Source organism: Scardinius erythrophthalmus, assembly GCF_964197995.2.
Source record: "Scardinius erythrophthalmus genome assembly, chromosome: 11".
In the NCBI taxonomy this organism is placed as follows: Eukaryota; Metazoa; Chordata; class Actinopteri; order Cypriniformes; family Leuciscidae; genus Scardinius; species Scardinius erythrophthalmus.
In genome coordinates this window covers 41,738,477-41,760,407 of record NC_138231.1, presented here as the reverse complement: position 1 = coordinate 41,760,407, position 21,931 = coordinate 41,738,477, and the positions used below count along the sequence as shown (strand labels likewise).

Sequence of the window (21,931 nt, the reverse complement as noted above, 5' to 3'; positions counted from 1 at the left end):
TAATCTGGGATGGGAGAAAGTATTTAAACATCTAAATAGCTACACGAATCAGCTTAAACGAATGCCGTTTGTTTATAAAAACACTCAATGATAAGTACATTGAGCATATTAAATGTGTTTTTGCACTGAGAATGCATAAAGGCATTTTGTTCATTTTATACTACAATGGCATCTCAGGCTTGCTTGTCGAAACCCAGTATCATCTGCGGTTATATTAAGCTACTAAGTGTGGAAGTAGTAGTGTCTTTTAGTAGCGGTTTGCATCATCGTAAGAGCTGACATCAATATCAAAGAAGTCCTCGAGTTTCCACTGCAGAGTTTCAAAGGTAGGTCTGTCTGCAGGGACATCCTTCCAGCAATCGCACATGATTTCATACAAACATTTTGGGCAGTTTAGAGGGCATGACATCCTGTAGCCTTTGGGCAACTGTTGTACCACCTGATAGTTTGTCATGGCTGGAGAAAGAGAGAAAATCAACATCATTAATCTTCAATACTTTGACAAGGTCCAATATGATTATAGATTATAGTTCTCAGTGGGGTGGGGGGTGTTGATATTGTCAAGCTCAGAAGGGGAAAAGTTAGCAATGCTAAATGCAAATAATAAAATGAAACTAATCAAATAGAGAGACTTAGCAACTTTTTAAAAAGGAGGTGAAAACACTCCCCGTCTCTTGTTGTTGACGTCAACGGAAATGCAACTCCATAATCTAACTCCATAGCATATTTTGGTACAAATTCATCTGTCACATGCTACAGGGCCAGGCTAGCCAAATTAAGTACATGGACAGCATGATATGTCCTCGTTCTCAAAACACATGTACAAAATACTCTCAACATCCGATCACATTTTTTGTGATGCAAAAGTCTCAAGAGTGTTCACACCATGAGAGAGGCGGATGTGAATAGCTCAGCAGTGGCGGCGGTGTCTCAATCTTCACCGGACTAGAGTAAAATAATAATGTAATTCAAACTATTATATTAAATAACTCCCGACCAGGGCTTGACATTAACACCAAACGGCCAGGTGCGAGTGTATTTCAGCGGTGGAGTGTAACGCAGTCTCTCCTACTTGCCACTTTAGCGGGTTGAATTTTATATACATTTTTCAATTGTAATCTTTTAAAAAGGCATCTAAAATAATAAACTAAGTGCAATGTAGTGTTGTCAAAAATATAGATTTTTCTCTATATATCGATACTGAAATATCTGAAACTCTTCCACAGGATACACAATACCAGCTGCTCTTTCTCTCTCTCTCATCTCTCCGACAGTGAGTAACACGCGTCCCTTTACTCACTCGTTTCATTTGCTCCGGATTAATATTGTTGAAGTTAACTTACAGGGCTTGAATTTCAGCGAGGGATTGCACGTATTGAGCATAATTTTACTTATTCCCGCAGCTTTTGAGCTCACACCCAAAGTGTGCGCACATGAAGACAAGTTTATTGGCTATATAAAACAGTATAATGGTTCCGTGTATCAGGTATTAAAGTGACAGCAGCCTAATATACCAGCTGCCAAATTATGAGATGATTTTAAAAATATCTATATGGCAGTTTTTCCCCATGGTATCGATGTCAAAATTGTGGCCAGTGAAAATACTGAGTGGCTAGTAACTTTGGAAAACCAATGGTGAGCAAAAAAGTGAATGTCAAGCCCTGCTCCCGACCAATCGGCATTAACCTTAGCTACTCTTTAGTCTGCATGTTACTCTCATTAAAGTTCCAGGTGAACGTTATTGTGCTTTGGGCGGGAGATAGTATTCTTAAAATACGCCTTAAAAACGCAATATAATAAGCAGACATGGCACAACTGACCCAGGAGAACCAATGTAAGATATTACAATAAATAATATCACCAATATGCTACAAAAATGTTAAGCCAGGAAATGCAATTTACATGTATTATACAATAATTAATTATGAAATTTATGAAATCTAAAGAATAAAATGACATCAATTATTAGTTTATTTGGGCTTTAACTTTAATTATCCCTATGGGTTGTATAGTTTATAAATTTGATAACTGCAGGGGTGCTGGGGACCGTCCTCACGTTGATCGTACGGGCTGGTACATTGACTGCGATGCGTGCAGCTCATATTAAACATGCTCAAAACCATGGCTCCCATCCTGGACCTTCAAAAACACCTTTACTGATCAGCAGGTTCAACATGGTTAGGGTTAGGGGTCGGTGTAGGGGAGGGCTTTAGGGACAGGGACAAGTAATGTCAGAATATCACAAATCTAAGTAATGATGTTTTATAAACAAAGTTCGGGAGGAGCACGTTCAAATAAGCAATCCAATCTACTCGTCATCAAACAATTACGTCTACCCTAATCAGCATGACAAGAAGTATATATATATCCACACTGTCAACTCACCTAATATTCCTTGACAGTTTTTCAGCATCCCTCCACCACCCCGACTCCTCACTCTTGGCTTAATCTTTACAGCCAGGAATACGGGGGGAGTACTCTGGGTTCGGGCCGAATACCGAGCCCGGAGCCCTCTCCTCGGACAGCACGCCAAATACGCATTTATTCTATCTAACTTATTTGTAAGTGTGAACTAGTGAAGTCAAATAAAGATATCTACTGTAATTTCAGAGATGAATCAGACTCATGTTGTATTATTCCAACAAAACTTTGCCTCAGCATTATCAACATCCCCAAAAAGTGCAATAATATATCATAAAGACGTACTTGGGTAAGGCATATGTCCAAAAGTCATAATTTCATACAGTAGGATCCCAAAAGACCAGACGTCAGATTTGATGGTAAATTTGTTCTCGAGCATGGCCTCGGGTGCAGTCCATTTCACTGGAAACTTGGCTCCTTCTTTGGCCTCATAAACGTTCTCACCACTGTCCTCAGTGTCCATCTAAAGGGAACATGCAGTGGGGAAATTAAAAGTACAGTTTTTTGTATTCTTTATATAAAATCCGGGCATACGCTATTGCAGTGGTTCTCAACTGGTTTGCATCAGAACCCAGATTTCATATTGGACATCAATTGGTGGTTTGTTTATTATACAAAAGTAAACAAGAATGTCCTTCAAATGAATTGGATAGCGCCAACAGCATGCAAATTTATTGAAATGACAGAAGCTGAATAGGGAAATTAACCGTTTTGTAAATGAATAACAGCAGAATTGGATTAGCACTGGGCCAAATATTGAAATAAACAACATTTGATGTCACAGCAAAAGCAAAAGCTGTCCGCGACACTATCATGACAGACACTAGACTCGTGAGCCATTTTTGGGTTGCGACCCCCGTTTGAGAACCACTGCCCAACAGGCAAGCTAAGGAAGTCAAGACTTCTTATAAAAATTGAGACTATTTCTCACCTGAATAACTCGTGCCAGGCCAAAGTCGGCAACCTTGCACACATTGTTATCTCCCACCAGAACGTTTCGCGCTGCAAGATCTCTGTGAATGTAGTTCTGCAACTCTAAGTATGCCATGCCAGCAGCCACTTGTGCTGCCATTTCTATCAGATCAGACATTTGCAGAGAAGCACCTTTGTCTTCTGTATGAGAGAAAGATAGAGAGAGAATATGCAATAAATACAACTGATGTATTACCGAGGCATACAGTTAACACACATCAAATGAAGAGGTCTGCAGACCCTCCATCAACATGTTTGTCTGAAATGAATCCATGACTGTGATGTGGGTCATCATAACCTCAGCAGCACTGTCAGACAGAACAGCGTTTTGTTTTAGTCAGGTACTCTACTGAACCTGAAATATAAAAATGAAATATTTGACTGCACAAAAAATATGACATAAAAAGTAGGACATGTGGTGTGCGTTAAATTTATATCTTGTTTTATTCACAAATTAACTGCAGCTTCAAATTAAGCTAACCTCAAGAACCTACTGCTTATTAATAACCTTTATGAAATATGCTATAATTCAATATGGATAATTGATATGGATAAAGATTTTTAAAATAACAATAACAAAACACTCTGGGCCCTAAGAATCTTCTTCTTACCATACATTGCTGGGTACAAAAATATGACAAATAAACAAATCTACACAAAAACAACAAAAACATTTACACTTAACTGTAAACTCACATTATTTAACATCTTAAACGCCACTAAACATCTATTTTTTCCGCACCTTTGAATATATGCATTATTTCATGATTCATGATCATCTGTCTGATTCACAAAGGTATTGATATTAAGTTTACTTTTTATAGCTTCCTTTGATTGTATGTATTTGTAGCGAATGTTTTCTATCATATTTCATTTGTAATTGACTCATGTATGACTTCTGAACATTTTCAAAATTATCTTTTAAGTTTAATATTCCTTTCTCTTTCATTTTTGGGAAAAGAAAAGATTTTTTGTTGATAGTAAACAATGATGTTCCATAATGGTGTCAAACTGGTTAGAAGGCAAGATGAAAAAGACTGTTAGTTTTCCACCACACTAATAATGTCGTACTCATATTAAGATATTTGAAATGCTTATGTTTCTTAATGTTGATGTCAATAAAAGGGATATTATTTATTGGTATCTCTTGAATTAATGACTGTTCTATATCTTTCCAAGCTAAAACTAAATCACTAGACCCATATTTAATGTACTGTAACTGTATTGCTAAGAAATAGTAGTAAAAATGTAGTGCATTTAACTCTCCGAAAGGTTTGGGTTTTCTTTAAGGTTGTCAAGTCAAGTCGATTTTGATATTCTATTTCTAGGTATTATCAACTGGTTGGAATTTTGAGATCGCAATAAACGTGAAGGACTATAATGCATTAAGAGCTCGCTCAAGTACTGGGGAGCTAAACCATTTAGTGCTTTGTAAGTAATCAGCATTATTTTAAAATCTATATGATGTTTAATAGGGAGCCAATGCAGTGTTGAGAGAATGGGGCTAATGTGGTCATACTCCCTGGTTCTGGTAAGAACTCGTTTTGGACCAGCTGTAGTTTGTTTATTAAGCGTGCAGGGCAACCACCCATAATAGCATTACAATAATCTAGCCTTGTTGTAATGAACGCATGAACTACTTGTTCCGTATTTGTCATTGAAAGCATATGTCGTAATTTAGTTATATTTTTAAGATGGAAGAATGTGGTTTTACAGATACTAGAAACGTGGCTTTCAAATGAAAGATTGGTATCAAAGAGCACACCCAGGTTCCTAACCGACGACATAGAATTGACAGAGTAGCCATCAGTTGTTAGACAATTGTTAGACACATTACTGGACAAAAAACCTCTGTACGTAGTAACCTAGAATACGTTACTACGTACAGAGGTTTTTTGTCCAATAATTAGAAACACTGTTTTTTCAGAATTAAGTTGTAGGAAATTATTAGTCATCCAGTTTTTTATATCAGCTATGCATTGCATTAATTTTGGGAATTGGAAAGTTGCGTCAGGGCGTGAAGAAATATAGAGCTGAGTATCATCAGCGTAACAGTGAAAACTAATGCCATGTTTCCTAATGATATCTCCCAAGGGTAGCATGTACAGAGTGAACAGCAGCGGTCCTAGCACTGAGCCTTGTGGTACGCCATACTGAACTTGTGATCGATGAGACATCTCTTCATTAACTGCTACAAACTGATAACGGTCAGATATGTATGATTTAAACCATGCTAATGCAATTCCACTAATGCCAACATAATTTTTTAGTCTATTTCAAAGAATGTTGTGGTCAATGGTATCAAATGCAGGGGTCATAGAAGAAGGGTAATTCATTTTTGGTAAGATATTCATTTTAATGGAATATATTCTGATTTTTCTAGGTCTAGACTTTAACTCAAACACAACTAATACAAAAGCTGCAGACATCAACTGATGCTCAAGAAGGCAACATGATGCATTAAGAGCTGCGGCTGTAAACCAAGAATGTGTCCTTTTTCTTATTTTGCCAAGATCATATTTTTCAATTACTACAGTTACTACCCTTCAGAAGTTAAGCCATTTTATGGTCCCTCTTATTTTGATTAAAACATAAATACAATTTTGCAGATTCTGCAAGGTGACTGCAACTGTTTTATACCTGCTACTAACGCCATTCATGATTGACATTTAAAATATGGCAATAAGGAAGCATAATAGCCTGTGTAAACTGTGTTCCTCCCTCTCTCCAACACCGGATTGGATTTCATCCAAAAAACTTGTACTGTACAATAATATGGTATACAGTTACCCTACATAAAAGGTGGGGTATTTTAATCCAAAATGAATAATCATATTGAGGGAAATACCTGACAATTTTGTTTTTTGTCATTTTTGTCATGCAGACATGTAGCACATGCGAGTGTGTCTTACTTTTCAGATAATCTAGAAGGCTTCCGTGGCTCATGAGCTCTGTGATGATGTAGATGGGCTCTTCCCTAGTGCAGACGGCATATAGCTGGATTAGTTTGGGGTGACGGAGTCTCTTCATCATCTGAGCTTCTCGCAGGAAGTCTTTTGGATCCATAGTTCCTATAACACATACAGAAGCCCTATAATCAAGCCAAGTGCATGTATGTTTGGAGTTATGTCTATCATACATATGTGTATCTATCTTGTCTCTGTACCTGGTTTGAGTGTTTTGACTGCAACAGCTGTTGTGTCATTCCATCTGCCTTCAAAGACCTCCCCAAACTGTCCCGCTCCCAACTTCTTCAGGAGTTTTAAAGAGGAACGTGAGATCTCCCAATGATCCACAGTGTTATAAGACAGACCATGAGTTTCTGGAGCTATTGTCTAGTACACACAAACAAAAGTAAGGAAATATGTATTGGATTGAATATTCATTTGAAAACTGAATTGAATAGCTCCCCGACATACTATTCTAATAGGTCAGTTGCTGTATTCTGAGGTCAAATATTTTTTATATAATTTCATCATTGTATCACATTCTTCGAACAAATAATTATCTCGAATTAATATATCATGTCATTTTATTTATGTATGTATCAAGTAAGAGAAAGAACAGTATTTTACTCAATAATACACTTATTATACTCTAGATTATTTTTGCTAAAATAAAACCTTCCAACCTTTTCTTTGACAGAACAAATTATCGATGTAGTAAAGAAGGTTACACACCTTTTTGCAGGGTTCTGCCAAACGAAGACAGAGGCCATCTTCATATCTGGAGTAGTGGTCCACTAGATCTCTCAGTGTGATAAAATTCTGAGTCCTTGACACATAGTAGCCACCATTATCCAACTTTCTGATCTTATAATGCTTCACTTTTCCTTGGTGCAGCACTACAAAAGAGACAGAGAGCACATCAAGAAACCGAGTACAGAACTCATGATGAAAGATGGACTAATGAGAAAACATAAATAGCTTTTGCAAAGTAACCAGTGCAGGGAACAGCTACTCTTAAATGTAATGCACTACAATACTGCATTACTCCCTAAAAAGTAACTGATTGCATTACTTGGTTAATTTTTATGAAAAGTATTGCATTACTTTTGTATTACTTTTTCTCAGCTGGGCTGGGCTTGCTTGCTTGTTTTTTAATAACAAAAAACAAACAAATAAAAAAAAATATATATATATATACATTTTGGCAAATGTAAAGGCCCTTTCTCACCATAATGAATAAACATCAGGCTGAAGGAAATGCAACTTCATAGCCTGTACAGTAGAGGGCGTAGCTCAAACAAATAAAGTTTAGAACTCTTATTTTAGCAATACAAAATAAAACACAAATGTGATGTTTAACTAAAGTCATTCATTTTTGCTTATTAATATGGCTGAATTGGATCACATTGCTCACATACGTTCTAGTCCTGATTTTGCTGTACCACTTTAAAATGAACAAAAGTGTTCAGCCTTATATTAAAAAACACTTTTGGACTAGTAATAATTACCCTTAGTCTATAACAACAGTACTCCAATACTGAACTACACAGACTAGTATACTAGTAGGCCTAGTTCTCAAACTTTCAGATGGCAGACCACTTTAACAATAAAAATATTGTGATCTACCCAACTGATCTACTCTGGGGGAAACCAGGCATTCAATCCACTGTTAAAGCCCGTTCACACCAAGGACCATAGCTATAACGGTAACAAAAAAGAAAATAGTTTTTCTTAAGAATATTGTCTAAATTTAAAAGAATAGTCCACATCACAACTTTAATTATAATGGCACAGAGGAACAATATTGCTGGAATCAACTTCAAAACAGTTTTCTTCAGCTGATTAAAAAAATAAAAACATTGATAGCCAATCAGAACCCACCCTGCTTTAATGTGCTTACTCAATAATTTTCGCAAAATAATTTTCCTGTCAAATGTCTCTCAGTCATATAATATAATATTTAATTCAAATAATAATTTAGTTTTTATACAAACATAAAACAGATTGAAATCTCACAAAATACATACAATAAACAAACAAAGGGAAAAACATTTTGCAGCCTGCACTGTAAACTGTGCCGGAGATACACGTCAAGTCAGGAAATTTAAATAATTAAATAATTATAATTTGTCGTGATAATTATCGATATCGATTGATATGAACAATTTTAACATGAAAATATGTTTGACCATATTGCCCAGCCCTACTTTACAGTTATCTTTATAGTTATTGTTCTTGGTGTGAATGGCCCTTCAATCAATAAACATTATCTGAGAACAAAGTGCACACTGTTAAATCTAGAAATAAAGTGACACTATTTCATTGGTGGACTGAGGAATTAGGCTGTGCTCCTTGTGTAGTTTGAGATCGATCTGTGATACAGGGAGTGGCACTGAAAGCTCAGGATACATTCAAGTGTTAATAAGTTGGTGAGTAATCACTAATCAGTGACATTGGCTGTGCTATAAACAGGCACCTTGAGCAGAGTCTACATCACAAGTTTACCTCATGATCTTCAAATGTCAATTTTGTTGAAGATTATGAGCAATTAAAAAAACATGTGAAATGACGCTTAGAATCTGGAATGAGGAAACACTTGTATATATTTCTTGTCACTAATCAGGAAGCAGATATATCAGCCTTGGTTTGAAAAAAACATTTCAAATTCTTTACCTTAAGTTGTGCTTTTGATGACAGATACATCTTTTAACCCAACATCCACAGTTTAGCATGAAACAAATGCAAATTACTGACTGGAAAAATTCTCTTACTGGTAAGATGAGATGAAAATAATGATCACATCATGTTGATTGCTGCTGGTATATATATATTTAATTAAAAAACAAATGAAAATTAGTCGTTACAAGGGCAGTGTCCCGCGGTGGCTGTATAAAGCACACGATGATGGAGAATCCAAAGAAACACTTTATTATATAAGAAAACACGTAAGAAAACACGCAACCACTCTTCCGCAAACGATACTGGACAAAGAACTATAGTCCAGTCATTTTATGAAAAAAGGTTGAACAAATTGCAACAGAAGCAAACTCAACTGATTTTGTATACTCAATATGTCCTGAGTAAGGAAAACAAAGTCCCGAAGAATCCCATTAGGGGAAAGTTTCGAAAAAGACCCAAATATATCCTATTCATTCGCTTATTTATTCTTTTTCTTACGTGAATAGGGTAACCATTTTAACCTTTAGATATCACCATGAAAATTACTGAGCTGATTACTTGCATCAAGACAAAAAAAAAAAAATGTATTACAAGTTTTTTTAAATTGTTTGTTAACATGGACAAATGGTGCACTGCACAGAACACTGCACATGTAACACTGAAGCAGTGTTCTTTTTAAACGAATCTTTAATGTGACTCGTGTACAACGAGGTGTCTCAGAAAGTGAAAGTTGAGCGCTTTTTTATTTACACTGTCTGAATCGTTCCCTATTCCCTATATACTGCATCATGTGCCATTCTGGGGCGCTTTAGATTCTAGAAGACATTTGATTGAAAAATCTGAAAATCTGATGAGAAGCTGAGTGATGTCATCAAAATAATGTGTCCATATTGGCGTAAGTGAGAGACTAAACGTTTTGAATGCTTATATCTTCTAAATGTGAATTTTGTCATTGTTATGGAGCACACTAGCTTATTGATAACATTCACAAGAAAAGCCAAAAAACTTTCATTTTGATTTCATGGTGACAGTAAAGGGGTGGTTGATTATGATTTCACTTTTCTAACTTTAGTTAGTGTGTAATGTTGCTGTTTGAGCATAAACAACATCTGCAAAGTTACGACGCTCAAAGTTCAAAGCAAAGGGAGATATTTGCTTTTTAAGGACTACAACAAACGGCTGGTAAAGACTACACGAGCTTCCTCCCAGGTTAGTGACATCACTAACCCTAGAATTTACATAAACCCCGCCCCCCGGAACATGATTTATAGATTATAGACAGAATCAATGTTAATCAATGACTAGAAGATAACTACACATAAGCTACATAAATTCACCAACTAACCATTCAGAAATGTTGTCTACATGTTGTCACTTCCTCTTGAGTCTTTCCATCTTTCTGACTCTGGTTTGAACATGAAAAGGCTAAAAGTTTTAGAAATTTCCAGCGCATGTGTGTGTGAGGTAAAAGGACACAAGCTCTTGAAGCTCCGCCCCCTGTGCCAGGAGCAGCAGCTCATTTGCATTTAAAGGGACAGGCACAAAAATGGTGTGTTTTTGCTCAACCTCAAAAAGTGTCAACTTTAACATGCTATATAAAAATATCTGTGGGGTATTTTGAGCTAAAACTTCACATTCACACTCTGGGGATATCAAAGACTTATTTTACATCTTGTGAAAACTAAACATCCCTTTAAGAAAACTAGGCATTTTTATGATCTTGAAATGTTAAAGATTTTTATTTTCTTGGAATGTTACAAATCAACATTCATACAGTACAAAAGTTGAAAGAATGTTTCAAGCACTTGCATTTAGGGTTGTCACGATTCCTCAATTAAATTCAAGTACTCGTTTTCAGAAAATCTTCGATTGCAATTTGCCCCTGCTGATTAAATGGAAAAATTACCGGAAGTGGCGCATTTCATGGATGAGAATCCGTGAACCGTATTATTATTAGACCATTTTCAAAGACTGCAGCTCAGTTAACAAGCTCCATCTCTGCATATGCTGTTGCTTATAACGTTCATCTGGGAACGCGACACGACGATGTAAAACATTTATAAACCTAAGCTAACAGAACATATCAATGTTTCCTAATATGCACACTGCTGTTCATTGCGATTTACAAATTAAAGTTTAAACCCTTTCTCTGCGTTTGAATGTTTTGATGTTCAAAAAATTAGAGTGGCTATAACATTTCTATTGTAAAGAAGTGTATATATTAAAGATTAAATGGACATTTGAAAGAAATGTTGTTTGGCCAAGGATTTGATCATGCTGTGAGTATAACAACAACAATCACCAGTCTGTTGACACCCTCTGCAGGGATATAATACAAAATGTACATTAGTTGATTATGTTTATATTATGTATTTTAACAGTGTTGTTCAATAAAACCATTACTACTTGCTTTTGATACTAATATATACATATACATATATATATATATATATATTAATTGATTGAATTTACAGAAAAGGTACTATCGTGATATATTTCATTATCAGGATATGAGATGACTTATATTGTGATATAAGATTTTGGTCATATCGCCCAGCCCTAATCGTTAGTGACAGCCCTATTTGCATTGCCAAACAATAACTTTCAAAAGACATCGTATTTGAGAGCAATAGTTCTTTTTAGAGATTTTTATTTTAATTTTTGTATTTGATGTCAAAAAACAACCGCATAATAACATGTATAGTTTCACAGCTGCACGTGTGAATATTATTAAGGAATTCAAAATAGGTTAATGTACCTGAGAGTGAGAGTTCTCCTGCTTGGCTTTCACAGTTTCTTATTAGAAAAGCTCCATTGTTGTTTTCTGGAGACATCAACATCTTCTCGGCTTCCAAGCGCTTCGTTTCTGGAAAATACCATCTGCGGAGGAAGAGCAGCACAACGTTATTTGAGAGGTCACCCAATTTTAGAGGTCACAATAAAATTTACTTTTCCTTTTTCCTTTGGTGTACTGAAATCTGTGCACTAAAAACTGATGTGTTATGGCTAACACAATATTTAGTAATGCAATATTTAGCCCAGTGTTTGTTTCATATGTTAGACTGGTAATTTACACTTCTGTTGTTGTTTATGAGTTTGCAAGATTGTTGTTACTTTTCCTATTCAGCTTATGCCATGTTAAAAAATTGGCAAATTGCTAGGCCTGTGCCGTTCCTGATAATGTTAATACATTTCAATGTTTGATTTTAAGGACAATTTAGTTTACTTCTGTACGAATTATTAATGTGTTGGTTGCCACTTCATATCCAGTGTAAGGCCCTGTTCACACCTGAGGCCTGTACCATGATGATAGTTGAACAAACTCAGGGTTACAGGATTAGTTTCGAGTTGACAACCAAACCAATTCAACAAGGCTTAGTTGGTAGTGTACAATGATGCTGATCATCAACTTTCTGTCAACTCAGGCTTTGATCCTGAGTTTAGGAGTTTAGGTGTGACGTCAGCAGTAAACAGCCTATCACATGCTGAGAAGGAGTGAAACTGCGATTCCTTTCTCTCTTCTGCCGAATATTACGAGATTGAAAAATAGGCTATTAAGAATTTAAACAAATTTACACAGCAAGAAGAAAATAGCTGTCTATGAAAGAGGACAACTAAAAGAAAAAAGTCTTGCTATATCAGTGCAAGTAAAAGTTGTGAAGTTAGTTAGTTGATAAAGGTATAGAGAGAATTGAACATTTAAGCTCACATGTAGTCATTTTATAGCTTTATTTATTTTTTATAGCTTCATTATAGCGATTCTATAGTGTATTTATATTACCTTTATCTATTTATTAATTTAAACTGTGCGTAATAAAAAATAATTAACTAAAATTGTACATGTGTGATCGATTAAGGGTATACAAAATTATTATTCTAAATAAGCATTAAAAGCCAGAAGATTTTGTCTTTAAAAAATCATTTTCTATGTAGTGATCTTTAATTTGGAGCATAAACAGGTGGAGTGACTATCGCATCAGACATGTGTCACTTTGCTCACAGCTGATTGGTCCAAGTTCAGTATGCAACCTCTTACCTGGAACATAACCTGACCCGGATCAGGTTAGCCGTGGAGAGTAAGTTACTATGGCGATGAACACTGCTAAAAGCCAAACCACTTTCATGGTGCCTAAAACCCAGGGTTGGCGCAAACTACACTGAAACATACTTGGCTAGCCACCTACACCGGCTTCATGGTATAGGCCTCTGGTATTAAGATGTGTTTTGGTCGATCGGATCGCATGTGGACGACGCTAAATACAGGATTGCTTTTGCAGTGTAAAAGCTCATGTGGTGGAATGCATTTCACACAGCCTCAAAAGACCGTCTTTCTCTTCGCCTACTGATCTAATGCATTAACATTATGGGAAGAGCTCTAGACAGATGGGATTTAAACTTTGTCGGCTGAGGAACCAAGTTTGGTTTGAAGATGAAAAACGTACCAAGCACAATGTTCTCTTCTCATCATTTCTGATATCTAACACACACTCACAGTGTTCGGCTGGTCTTGTGTCTGTCAGAGCAGAAACTAAAGCTGCTACCCTTTCCCGTCATCTCTGGTCACATTCATATGAAAATTTCTCAAGCTTTTTTGTCCATCAGATTGAAAGATCTGAAAAACCCCAAACATTTACCCACCCATAAACCCTTCCCTTTAAGAAATCAGGACAGAAATGTTTGAAAGTGGACAAAGAGCCGGATTAAACACCAGATGTAAACGGGAATGTGTCTCCCTCGTCTACTTGTGATCCGAATCGACTAAAACACATCTTAATACCAGGTGTAAACAGGGTCTAATATAATGCGTTCTGAACCAGCTGAGAACCACTGCAGGTCTAGATAACAATTGGGCAAGTTCAAACAAAGACTATGAAATTCTTATTATATCATAAACTAACCTTTGGTTTCCTCAGTTTTTATGATTGTTGACATATACACATTGCAGAGACTTGTGTCCAGCAGGTTTTAGTAATGTCTGAATCTTTAGCTAAACATTTGCTGACACATGATGCTGTCACCTACCAGCAGTACAATGAGCTGTAATAAAGTCTTGTCAACAGACTACATGACTGAAAGTATGTCAAATAGCTACAAAACAAATTTACACTCAAGCACATTACGTAGTTGGTGGCAGAACTGGAAAAACTGGAAAGTACATACATACGACAGAAACTATTCAGTGTGCCAAAGTGACAAAGCATACTAGCCTTAAGTGAGAGATAACATCACACACAACAAATGTTGATCATTTTCAGAATTACTAATACTGATAAAGAAAGAACCATCTTCCATAATTCAATTACAAGTATAGCATAATAAAATAAAAATGTTAAACAATGTATTTCAATTTACTTATTTTTAGAGTGTGACTTTTTTTTTTTTTTTAATCAGTTTATGGCACTTATAGTGCACAGAGCTTAGGAATCATTAACAGGCTCAATACTTCCTGGTTATCCACTGAACATTAACCAGCTTCCCTTAAAGAATCAACAGACAATAGAAATAGAATCTGCCGCCAGGAATCCTCATACTATTGCTGAATGCAGAGTTGGTTTCAATTACTCTCAGGACGTCCAGGGTGTCTATGCATGCATTACAAATACAATACACTCTTATACATTACAAAGGCGCTTCTCAAACTTGTCCCCACTATTGCACATTTTGGATATCCCCCTTATCAGACACACCCAATTCAAGTCTTGCAGTCTGTTCTGATGTGCTGATGAGTTGAATCAGGAGTGTTAGGTGAGGGACACATTAAAAATGTGCAGTGGTCGGGGTCCCTCCCTATTATACAATGAGGACAGGTTTGAGAAGCATTGCATTACAATACCGGTTATACAATTAGGCTACTTCATATAGTGCCAGTTGTTTGTACTGCTGGTATGAATTAAAAAGAGATGACTAATTCTGTTTGTGATTTTCAGGAAGGTCATGGATTCTGGTAAATTAGCCTATAATTGTCATGCTCATGTCATGTGCGTTGAGAAAGGCAGGAGATCATTTCTGACTAGGGGTGTAACAATGCATTGTGTCACAATAAATCACAATACAAAAATGCATCAATATGTATCGTGGATAGTTCACCCAAAATGAAAATTTCTGTGTGAGAGTTTTACTGCCCGTTCTACATTAAACTATAGGCCTAGCCTATACATTGCTGAATAATGTATAATAATGCAATGGGGGGGATATTTGTGGGTCCTGATAATGCCAAATGTCTTATGTTACCAGTAAAAAGTGGCCTACATTATTTTAAATATATCTAGTCAGTGACAGAGTGCAAGCAAATTTTTCGTCTAAAATAATTCTGTATTTTCAGCTTCAGAATCATGAATATTTTTATTCTGGTGTCTCTATTGTCCTGTGCTTTGTGTCCAAGCCTATTCATTTACACTCACAATGTAAAACTAAATTTAGCATTTTAATCAACAGTAGCCTACATTTTTGTTAACCTTTAACCATAGGCTACATCTTGGAGTATCGCAATAATATCGTGTTAAATCGAATCGTCACATGTATCGTTCAACGCTATTTCTGACCATAACTCATTCAGGGAAATACTTCCTAACAAAACCACAATGTGATCCCCTGTATCCCAACTTATCTTATCTTTAAAAAAAAAAAAAAAAAAAAAAAAAACATGAATTATATAGCCTAGGCTTCAATCAGGTATTCTTCTATATTAAAACCATTTAAAGATTTTTTTTTAAGACTGACATACTGTATGTCACATACAGTTTCGGGGTTTCCACAGAAACTTACGGTTCAGCATCGAGGCTTTCCACGGGTACAACATAGTTAGCAGGAATGTATCCCTCTTTGTTCGCCGAAATCCCGGTGATTCCTCTCGCCATCCACCAGTCATCGCCTTTAGTGAGAGGCTCCAGTTTATCCCCTGCGTTAAAGCTCAGGTCATCATCCGTGCGCGCCGTGTAGTCGTACAGCGCGACGTAAACGTAGCCGGCTTTCTCCACAGGTGTCGGCGGTAACTCCCGGACAGGCGCCTTCGCAGACTCATCCTTTATCACTTCAATACGCGGTTTCACGGGGGCAGGTGAGGGGTCATCCGCAGGGTCTCTGAAACACGAGAAAGTGCTCTGACAGCACAATAAAACCCTTTCTCTTAAGTCTTCCATCGTGAAATTGTTCATCAGTCCCGTATGTTAAGCCTAGATCAAGTTAAATTGAAGCAGTATATCGCATTTCAGTGATCCATAGATAGGGTCAATCTCATTCTAGTGGATGTTGAGTGGACTTGAGACGAAGCGTTTCGTCCATTCTGTGAGCTTGAGAAACCCCTTTGACCGCTGTCACGAGATGGCACAGCCCTGTCGACAGGGAAGAAGGTGATTTATTGCTTGCAGTCAAAAAAATCTGTTCGCATTTCCTGGTCACATTATCCCTCAAACGCCGTTCAAGATCTTTCTCCGCTCCGCGATCCTGTTGAGGAAGATATCGTTTTACACAAACTTATTATTTAGCCTACTTAAAACTTGAGAAAATTTTTATGTTAGAGTTAGTAACACACATTGTCGTGCTTAGATATGATTCTGAGACAGGTTGTTCCTTCAAAACGCCCTCAGGACAGAGTCTCCAAAGGCATTACGCAATGAGTAGCCTAATACAGTGTAGGCTAGTTTACAAGCTACAGTAAATGAAAACACGACAACATTACTAAATTAAATTAAATGTCATTAAATGACATCAACTTAATTCTAAAAATCAAGTCATTTGTAGACTGCAGTTTGCATGCCTTTATTATTTAGAAACTCCTGATTCACACCAAACTATTGTTAACAAAACACATTATGATCATAATTCGACTCAAACCATAATAAAGAAAGCAAGTCTGGCTCCAACAAATAGCCTACATTGATTTGTTTGACTATTAGGTAGCCAACTTCAAGCAAAGCAAAATAAGGGGAAATCTTGGTTCTTTATAGGAAAATAAGGGACATTCAAAATATTTGTACTGTACCACATGCATTGTCTGTAGTTGAGGAAAAAAGTTTTTTTTTTTTACCTGAATTTTACCTTAATACACATTTTTTACCTTTACGTGAAAACACATTTGTTTCGCTTAATTTAATTAAAAAATAATAATAATATTAATGTCACACTAAAATGTCACACTTTATTGTCAATATAGAATTGACTTCACAATTATAAGGAACAGCTAATCTGCTTTTTTAAGTGCATGTTGTCCTTTTTTATTATTTTACCTTAACAAACTCAGCTGTAATGAAAAGTACAGGCTTTGCTATACTCAACTTATTTTTTTTCATAAACAGAGCAACTGAAGAAATGTTCCTGTATGGTAAATTTAGAAATGGTTTTTTTTTTTTTTTATATGTGACCCTGGACCACAAAACCAGTCACATCAATTTTACACATCTTCTAAAAGCTGAACAAATAAGCTTTCCATTTATGTATGGTTTGTTAGTAGGCTATGGGGCAGTATTTGGCAGAGAGAACTATTTGAAAATCTGGAATCTGAGGGTGCAAAAAAATCGAAACATTGAGAAAATAGCCTTTAAAGTTGTCCATTTATATTCACGATTGTGCTGCATTCACTCACAAAAATAAATGTTTTATATATTCATGGTAGGAAATTTACTAAATATCTTCATGTAACATGACATTGGTTATCTTTACTTAATATCCTAGTGATTTTTGGCATAAAAGAAAAAACGATAATTTTGACCCATACAATGAATTGTTGGTTATTGCCACAAATATACAAGTACAACTTATGACTGGTTTTGTGATCCAGGGTCACATATGTAGCCTATTACATTTTTTATGAACCATGCAAACAAAAGTGCAAAAATTCACCAGATTAAAGTGCATAAAAGATTTAAACTTTTGATACAAATATTTTTCACCATGAGTAGCCTATGTGTCAAAGTACAGTTTTGTAAAACTTACAGCATGGTGTGTGTGTGTGTGTGTGTGTGTGTGTGTGTGTGAGACACATACACACACACGAACAGGTTTCCATGTTACCACCAGTATTCTTCGAAATATTTTTTATGTAGGCCTAACTATTTGCTACAATCAGCTAGCAGCTGTTTCTTTATCATTTCAAGTTTATTGAACGTCTTTCCGACAATCATCTGGTTGTCATGAGAACAAATTGTCGCTTGCTGCTGCCCTCTGCTGTCTGGTTTAAACCATGCTATGATGTCACAACTCTAGAACTGCAAAGGCGGGAACTGAGTGAGTCTCACGCTGAACACTGAAGAGATGATGAGAAAGAATAGAGACAAACATGAAGGAACAAACCGAAAACTCCTTCTAAAACATTTATTAGCCTAGGATTCATAGTCAGATTATTGATGTGAATAAATGTGGAAATAGGCCTGAATCTTTCTTGCAATGATTTTCAATTTCAGGGAAGAACACGTTCCTCCCAGCTAACAAAAAGTCGTATTAGACGTTGAATAGACGTAAATCTTCAACGTCTAATTACTTTTCAACGTTGAAAACAGGTCGATCTTCAACGTCTTGATGGAGTATGTAAAACTCTTTAAATTTATTTGAGATAATAATGAACATGGTTTAGTAGTTTGTTTTTCTCTGTTATTTTAGCATGTATAACAGACTTATCCTGTCTTAGATTATCAGTTGAAAACACGTAGTCAAACAGTCCGGCCGAAACGACTTAGTTGAAATCACGTCATAAACCAGTCCAAGGCGGACCGACTTATTTTCAACCATATTTCAACATTGAAAGACGGTAATTGTTTACTGGGCTATTTTTAGGTTGTTAACGGAACTCATAATTAACATATTTTTTTCCTTCTAATGAAACAACGAACTGCAACATTTGAATGAAGGTGGAAAGTGAAAATAGGCATGACTTTTAATTTTAGGTAAGGAAAAGATCCTATTTTAGGTTGTTAATATGGAACTCATAATTAACACTATTGTTTTTATTTATTTTATGACGGTGGAAAAAGGCCTGAATCTTTCCTGGGATGATTTTCAATTTTAGGTAAGAAAACATACCTACCTATTTTAGGTTGTATAGATAGAATTCATAATTAACACTATTTTTTCCTATGGTTATTGATATATCTCAACATCAAACTGCAACACTTGGTGGAACGCAGGAGATGAATAGTTGAAGGAGGCTTGAATCCTTCTATTTCAAGTACAAGAACATCCTTGACGTTACAGGCAACAATCCCACTCCTGCCAGTATCTTGTGACCCAGATAAAAAAAATAAAAATAAAACATAAATTGATTCAGTCATCACTTCATTATTTACAATTCTATTGCCGTTTTACACTGATCAGCCACAAAACTGAATAGCATTAGCTACGTTTACACACTTTTTGTTTCAATCCGAGATGACGAGCGGATGAAGCTTTGTGCATTTATCATGCGCATATATTTATCAAGAAGTAATATTACATCATCATGTTATTGCAAAATAAAAATTAATTGTGTGCAATATACTGTAAATGTACCAGTTACACTAAATTGGATGATGTCATAACTCTGGATGAAGACAGCCTTACTCATGAGCAGGGTTACACAGGGTTCAGTCATCCTTAGAAATGCATCACCCACTATGTGTGTTATATGGCTTGTGTTGTATGGCCTGGAAAATGTCCTTCAAAGGGTATGTGGGATTACAAATTTAAGAATCTGTTTAAGATATGATTATCCTCTGTTATGACATAACCTAATATCAAATGATAAACTAAGGTGAAGTAGATTGTATTTAGCATTTATGGTTAAAGGATTCTGTTAAGCAAAGATTTTATCAAGAGGTTCCTGACAGTCCTGTTCTCTTTATTGTAAGTCAAATGAGTCAGATTACTGAGACTCTGCACCTTTTGTCTTTAATGGCTCTGTCCCATTCTTTGAATAGTTATGCTGATTGGATTAGGATTTGTAGAGTCTGGGGCGGGTTTCTATAACTTACTTCATTTGCATGCTTTGGTTGTCAAGGTGCTTTGTCTCCACTTGTAAGGACTGCCCCCTAAAATGTGCACAAAGTTTCCTAAAAGGGGTGGTTGAATATGATTTCACTTTTCTAACTTTAGTTAGTGTGTAATGTTGCTGTTTGAGCATAAACAACATCTGCAAAGTTACGACGCTCAAAGTTCAAAGCAAAGGGAGATATTTGCTTTTAAATAAATTGCTTTTTAAGGACTACAACAAACGGCTGGTAAGGACTACACGAGCTTCCTCCCGGGTTAGTGACATCACTAACCATAGAATTTACATAAACCCCGCCCCCCGGAACATGAATTATAGATTATCAAGACAGAATATGCTAATCAATGACTAGAAGATAACTACACATAAGCTACATAAATTCACCAACTAACCATTCAGAAATCAAATGTTGTCTACATGTTGTCACTTCTTCTTGAGTCTTTCCATCTTTCTGACTCTGGTTTGAACATGAAAAGGCTAAAAGTTTTAGAAATTTCCAGAGCATGTGTGTGTGAGGTAAAGGGACACAAGCTCTTGAAACTCCACCCTCTGTGCCGGGAGCAGCAGCTCATTTGCATTTAAAGGAACACACAAAAAAAAGGCACGTTTTTGCTCACCCTCAAAAAGTGACAACTTTAATATGAAATATAAAAATATCTGAGGGGTATTTTGAGCATCAAAGACTTATTTTACATCTTGTGAAAAGGGCATTATACCACCCCTTTAAGCTCTATTCAGACGGGACTAGTTTAACATGGAAAGGTTGGGTAAAGTAATTATTACCAGAGCTTCTCAGTGATTTTAGTTCTGTCCGAATGTGCATCTCAGTAATCATTACGGATAGTGTCAGTAAAGATTACGGCGACTTTTACCTTCAGTAAAAAGGAGTAGAATTATGTGGAGTCTGTAATTATAGGATAAATGGACATGGACAGAAATACAAAACATGATGGAAGTTTATAAACTATTTATAGTTTATAAACTATAGTTTCCAAAGAGAAGAGAAAAAGAATTTACACACACCTGCACTGTTGTGTTTTCGTGTTTTATGGGGACTTTTGGACATGGAAACTAAATTTTGACTTGCTTAGTTGGGGACACTTAATATTCAACAATATTATTGATCTGCCTGCATTGACACCATTATGAGAACTGAGCTGAACTGGACGATGACATCACTGTTTTCTCCAGAGCGGCTGTATGAACTAAATTAATAACTTTTCAACAACAGAAATGAACCATCTCTGAAGCTGGACTATATGATGCTATTTTCTTCTAGATCTGCTGTGCAGAAACACACTTTGTTGCATAACTTTCCTGTTATCACTAAAAAGCTGCTACAATCTGTATTGTAAAAAGCACTATATAAATAAAGGATTTGAGATGATTTATACTGTTCAGTATTCTATTCCCTTACACACAGGGGCGTAGTTTGTGGGGGGGGGGGGGGGGGGGGGGTTGGGGGGGGGAGATAACCCCCCCAAAATTTAAATCTATGCATTACAACCCCCCTAATATTTATACCATGATCACATGAAAAATATGCAGACCCAAACTTCAACCCCCCCAATGTTCAAACCAAATCTACGCCCTTGCTTACACATAACCCTACCCATCACATAAAACTTTCTACATTTTCAAAAACAATCACTTAGTATGATTTATATACGTTCATATATAAATATATTAAACATTGTTTCCTCATGGGGACCAAAAAATGTCCGCAAGGATTTCGGAAATTGCCATCTTTGTGGGGACATTTTGTCCTCATAAGGTCTATAGGCCTACAAGGGTTTCCCTGGAAAGCACTTTGCTTTTGTAATCAATGAGTGGAAAACCCACAGCATTTTATTCTCGAGAATAATGATTTATTTTTATTTTCCAGTGTACAGCTTCATCCATGCATAACTGACAAATGTTCAATAATTAGAAGTGTAGTGCGACTGTCCATTTT

At 36.1% G+C, this 21,931-nt stretch overlaps 1 protein-coding gene across 1 annotated transcript; it reads right to left on the bottom strand.

The window, feature by feature from the left end:
* Positions 1-247: 247 nt before the first annotated feature.
* On the bottom strand, positions 248-16,159 carry frk (fyn-related Src family tyrosine kinase; the record flags this gene model as incomplete). The annotated part of the gene is made up of 8 exons (XM_081377905.1): positions 248-456; positions 2,707-2,884; positions 3,353-3,534; positions 6,306-6,464; positions 6,560-6,728; positions 7,074-7,237; positions 11,779-11,900; positions 15,786-16,159. The coding sequence occupies 8 exons, from the start codon at positions 16,157-16,159 to the stop codon at positions 248-250; spliced, it is 1,557 nt and encodes a 518-aa protein (XP_081234031.1).
* Between the last annotated feature and the right edge of the window lie 5,772 nt (positions 16,160-21,931).